Source organism: Phyllopteryx taeniolatus, chromosome 1, assembly GCF_024500385.1.
Source record: "Phyllopteryx taeniolatus isolate TA_2022b chromosome 1, UOR_Ptae_1.2, whole genome shotgun sequence".
Classification (NCBI taxonomy): Eukaryota; Metazoa; Chordata; class Actinopteri; order Syngnathiformes; family Syngnathidae; genus Phyllopteryx; species Phyllopteryx taeniolatus.
In genome coordinates, this window is record NC_084502.1 from 48,633,157 (window position 1) to 48,639,156 (window position 6,000).

The 6,000-nt window shown below is 41.5% G+C and overlaps 1 protein-coding gene across 1 annotated transcript in view; it reads right to left on the reverse strand.

The window, feature by feature from the left end:
- Positions 1-5,651, reverse strand: part of kpnb3 (karyopherin (importin) beta 3) — a 28,293-nt gene extending 22,642 nt beyond the window's left edge. Inside the window, exon 1 of the mRNA XM_061799921.1 lies at positions 5,493-5,651. Within this exon, the coding sequence (XP_061655905.1) occupies positions 5,493-5,570 (78 nt within the window). The 5' untranslated portion in view covers positions 5,571-5,651. The remainder of the gene's footprint in view (positions 1-5,492) is intronic.
- Positions 5,652-6,000: the final 349 nt, after the last annotated feature.

Genomic DNA, 6,000 nt, shown 5'->3' on the forward strand with positions numbered 1-6,000 from the left:
GGACGGGTGTTGTCCAGAGTTTGTGTCCGTTTGGCGTTTCCTTTATGTTCCCCCCCCCCACACTGCGTTGCTTGAACGCGGCATACTCCTTGTGTACATTCTTCAGGTGCCCGATCAAATTTGTGTTGCAGCATTTAGATGACGTTCCCCACAATGTACTTCAGTTGTGCACAGACTGCAAATAAATTACTTGTCGTTTGTCTGAGACACCGCAAAATAGTCCCACAGCGATGACGTGTTTTTTAACAGACAAGATTGAAAAAAACTATTGGTCGTCAGATAGTTCCAGTACTGCGCTACAAGACGCGTGACAAGGCTCCGCAAAAGACAATTTACTCGTCGTGTACCGATCCAAAAGCTAGTTCTAGTTTTAGCCTTGTCACGTCTTGTGATGTAGTACTGTAATACTGTACTGTATCTGACGGCCAATAAAGTTTTTCAATCTTGGTGAAAAAACATTCGACGGTGTGGGACTTTTTTTGCAGTGCCTCACACAGACAACACTTAACGCCTGGATCAGACTACAAGACAAATTGGGTCTTTCACGATTGCACTTTGTCAGACTACTGCCATAAAATTGTCTTCCGATACCACCGCATCCCATCTTTTACCAACACTGGGCTTTATCTTGTCAAATTAAATGCCACCGGCTGCAGTAGTTACCCTGGCGACAACAATAGATCACAAATTTAGTGTGTGTGGGGGGGAGATATGGAAAAACTGGCTCGTGAGAGGACGTTCATTCAGATTGCTTGAGGAATGTTCATGTACTTTTAATACGATACGGCTCGCAAGCAGGCAACAAAACATTCTGTAGCCTAGCAAGCTAGTGCTAGCACTAACGGCTGTACGTAAACATGTTGAATCATGCTCTCATGTTTTCGGTGTGTGCGAAGTAATTTAATTACAATACAGGTATTTCATTGCACTAAGTTAGCAGCCATTATTTCTGTCATATTGTAATGTTGGTTTGACCTGACTGAAAACTTAAGTCAATGGCCAATCATTGAATGCCCCCTGGAGGTCATTAATGTTTTACCTTTTGTCTAAAATGAACACTTTTGAAGATACTCCATATACAGTACACAAGTATATAGAGTAAATGAACAAGTCATTTAAATACTCATTACTCCATCTTGTAATCAGATTGGTGATCGGTTATCTTTTTTTTTATTTTTTTTTTTTTTTAAATCATCCTATAGATATCCCCCCCCAAAAAAATCCCCCACCCCCGAATTATTTTTTTTTTCCCACACTGACATGCATTTTATTCTCATTATGACAGCAGGACTTCTATCCTTAAACTGCATGTCAGTACAGAGTGCATGGTATAAACTTTACAGAATTTGAGAAAAATCAGCCTTGGCTAAATGGTTAGTATTCGCAATTAGCATTAGCGAGATAATTACCATTTTAGGTTAAAAAAAAAAGTTAAATGTAAATTACACATCTGTCGTCTTAAAAATCAGACTTTTTTGCAATGCTTTTCCACTGGCCCGACAGTGTCCATCTGCAACAAATGTTAGTGCAGTAAACATGGACAGTGGCCAAATGGTTCCAGGTGGAACAAATGTGGTGGTATCAGCACTTGGTATCTGAGTATTCGAGTGACTACTGATATCGGTAAAAATGGTATCAAACATCTCTCCCCATAGCAATGAATGGAAATGCAAATCTGTTATAGCCCCTGCGTTTTTGAATGAGAAAAAAAAATATTAACTTTAAAAATAGTAATTTGCCATCCCTGTTTTTTTTATGATTCTGTTAAACCACAATCAGAAAGCAATGTCTGATTTTCTTTGGTTCATCTTCAGTCAACATTTATTGGTACTTTTGTCCATTTAAAGTTATTCAGTGACCATTGTAAGTTTTTTCTTGCATTAGCAGAATGGTAGCAATAATTGCCCACGTGCATGAAGACAGGAGATTGTTGTCACATGTACTAAACAGCCAGTACTTGCCAGAAATTCCAGCAGCTCCTTCAATGTTCCAGTCAGCCTCCCTGACCAGTTTCATCTTGTCGCCACCCACCCTCCAATAAATTCTAGAGAGACATCCAGTTCTCTGTAATGTCACCATTGTACCATATAGCTTTGCGCAGTATTCTGGTACTAAAGTACTGCGATACCTTGTCTTCCAAAAAAATATATATATTTAAAAAAAAATAATAATAAAAAAAAAAAAAATCACGATACTTACGGGTTTTAGGTACTGCTAGAGTGACAGCGGCGGCTGCAGTCAACAATCCATATAGCTTTGCGCAGTATTCTGGTACTAAAGTACTGCGATACCTTGTCTTAAAAAAAAATAAAATCACCAGAGAGTTTAAAAAAAACGATAACTGATCACCGATCCGATCACAAGATGGAGCAATGTGTCCATTTATGGCTTATTTACTGTATATACACATGTACTTAATTGCTCAAAAAAATTATATTTACAATAAATGTATCTTTGCTCATCCATTTATGCCAGTGAGGCATAGTGACAGGCAGAACAAATGAATGGTTTTCTATTAGATGGCAGGAAGTACATACAGTAATGCATCACTTTTTGTGACAGTTTGTCAGTGTGCCGTGAGTTGTAAATTGTAAAATTATGTGCCTCGTCTCCATAAAGGTTGGAAATCACTGCTCTAGTCAGATCATGTATTCTAATCAGTCAGGTCAAACCAGCATCACAACATGGCAGAAATAATGGGTGCTAACTTACTGTAATTAAATTTTATTGTAACCAAATAACTTCAGGCACGGTGGGCGACTGGTTAGAGCGTCAGCCTCACAGTTCTGAGGACCGGGGTTCAATCCCCAGCCCCGCCTGTGTGGAGTTCACGTTCTCCCCGTGCCTGCGTGGGTTTTCTCCGGGCACTCCGGTTTCCTCCCGCATCCCAAAAACATGCATGAATTGGAGACTCTAAATTGCCCGTAGGTGTGAATGTGAGTGCGGATGGTTGTTTGTTTGTATGTGCCCTGTGATTGGCTGGCAACCAGTTCAGGGTGTACCCCGCCTCCTGCCCGATGATAGCTGGGATAGGCTCCACCACGCCCGCGACCGCTAGTGCTAGCACTATCTTGCTAGGCTACATAACGTTTTGTTGCCTGCTTGAAAGCCGTATCGTATTAAAAGTACATGAACATACCTCAAAAGCAAGCCTTGAATTAAAGTCCTCTCCCGAGCATCTGTGACCACCAGCACACACTTTGTTCTTATAATACACACGACGCGATCGATTGTTGGGTTTGTGGCCGTGGTAACAAGTGTATCCAGTCGCGTTTGAGTTGACAAGATAAAGCCAAGTGATCGTAAAAGACCAAATTTGTCTTGTTGTCTGAGCCAGGCATTACGTGTTGTCTGTCCCACACCGCCGGCATGTTTTTTTTTTTTTTTTTTTTTTTTAAACAACTTTTGGTGGTCAGATATTTGCAGACACACGACAAGGCTAAAAATAAACTAAACTTGGATTTGAATATACTGTACACGACAGCGACGTGGCGTAAATGTCTTTTGCAGAGCTGATCGGCGAATTATGACAAAGCAGATCAGCATAAACTGCTAATTATCAGCCGATACCAATCAAATCGGCGTCAAGTCTAGTGACAACTGTGCAACAGCTCTTTCCAGATTTTCTGCAAAACGCTGAGGTAGCAGTTTTGCTCCGCAGTGGCTGAACAAATTTACTTTCCTCAGAAATACTGTGGGAAGCATTCTCTGTAAAATACACCAGCTACATTGTGCAAGCCCTGAGCCTAGTAACTGCAATCACCCGCAAAAAAGTCCAGACTACAGGTGTGGAGAGGCTATTTTCTGCACTTAGTTTATGATGTAAAAATCAGAAAAATTAAACAATTTGGGTTAAGACTATTATTCTAAGACGAATTTTAACAGGGCCATATTTAACTCGACACAAAGCACGTTTGATTAATAAACGAGGTTCTTTTATTTTTATTTTACATTTCAGGAAAGTATTAATTAAAAAGAACAAGTTAAATAATAAAATACTTTTAAATACAGCATGCGCAGAATGGTACCACGTCCGCCTCAATTTGGGCCAGGACAAATCCTGTATCAGATACTGGCATTAAAACAGAGTTGGGCACTCGGACCGGCAGTGACGTCGATGCAGACAGACTAAAATTTGTCTGTCTGTCTGGAAGAACACCATGTTCACAAAGGAAAAGGCATTCTTTACTTGTGTATGATAGTTCACACTGCCACACATTTACAACTGAAACATGAGTGACTCTCAGAGGAAAGGGAAACAAAACACTTTCTTACCACTACACCGGTTTGAACAGATGACCCGTCTGTTTTCTGTCTAGTGTTCTAAAACTGTCAAAGCCACACACAAAAATTACAGTGAGCCTTTCTTTACACAGGACAAACATTGACGACTACAACGTATTACAGATTCCTCGGTAAAACAAGCTACAGGGGTACCTGAAGTTCTGCAAGCTGAACAGGTTTATGTGACTATTCAGCACTTCCAATTTAAACTGACTGCATGACATTCAAAGGGCCACAGAGTGCGTAGAGTGGACACGATGCACACAGGTGGATCAAATCAAAGTAATCCGGTGAGCGTAGTTAGCATCGAGGCAGTAAATCCGCGTTTTAAAGAAGTCGGAGCGTTGATGCCTGGTGACAGAGGTTTTTATTTAAAAAAAAAAAAAAAAAAAAAACCTGACATGAAGAAAAACTTGGGTACTGCAGAGGAGAACACTCGTAACAAAGCTTTGGCGCGACAAGCGCGTCGTCATTGTGCACAAAAGTAAAGACGACAGCACGACTGAAACCGAACAAGCGAGTCAAGATAGGATTATAAAAATGGCAGGTGAATGATTTGAGAAGGGTTGCTTTTTAACAGAGTGCCTCAGGGTGACAATCAAGTACAACGTATTGAGCAGTTTTACACACACACACGTCAAACAAATCGAGGGCTATACATTAATCTCTCTCTTCCGTCACATTTTTTTTTTTATTTATTTTTTTATGAATGCCATTTGTGAAAGTCCTTACTCGAAAAAACACAAATGACCCTCATAGTCGTTGTTGAACAGTGCTAATAGCCAATGCTAAGCAAGTTAGCCACCGGGAAGAAGCTTGCGTTGTGTAGCTCCATGCTACTTCCTGTACTCTGCGAGCTCGACGCCTCCCTGATTTGACACAGATTTTACACTCTTCACCGCCATGGGACATTTTACACCCAATTTAAGCGACTGGCAACGACTGGGAACGACACGAAAGCGCGTATGCGGTTGCAAGTCTGCCAATGTCTCCATAGCTATTCCTGTTTCGGAGCTTAATCGCGCTCACAAAACTACGCACCATGGTCCAGGGGTTAGCATTGCAGTGTTAGCTGACCACTACCCAATGCTGGCTCCCATTGCACGTGGGCTACCAAAACTGACGCACTAGCGGGGCGGTTAGCTTAGGCACAAGAACACACGCCACCTGGCAGGCGTGAAAACTTACTGGAACGGTGGAATTCTTACCTCTGATTGTTTCCTGACATTGTTGTCAGGGCTCATCAGGTTACCCAGCAATAGGTAGAATTGCTGCTGTTCCGCCATTGCAGAAATCCAAAAAGAGCAGCCGGGTGGAGACGCGGCGACTTGAGCCCGGCAGTCCCAGCTTTGGTCGCACAAGGGTGCTAGTCTCCCATTGGTTTATTTTAGCAACTGTGCTCAACACCCATTGGCCATCAGATGGCTCATAGACGCGCGCTATTGGCTCAAATGAAGTCTTCTTGTCTATTGGACGGAGTCGACACTGAAAAGTGAGCGTCCCTTTCTCATTCGCAAATAAATGGACCAAATCGCGGGAAAACGGTTAAGAATAGGAACAACAATAGATGCGTTAATTGCGTGTTGGTTTCACGAATACAACAAATTATGTATTTATGAACATAACTGCACAAAGGTATGAAGTATCGAACAAGAGTCGTACGAGTTACCAGTAGCTTTAATATTGTTATGCCTTCGTAGGATGGTTAGGATGATA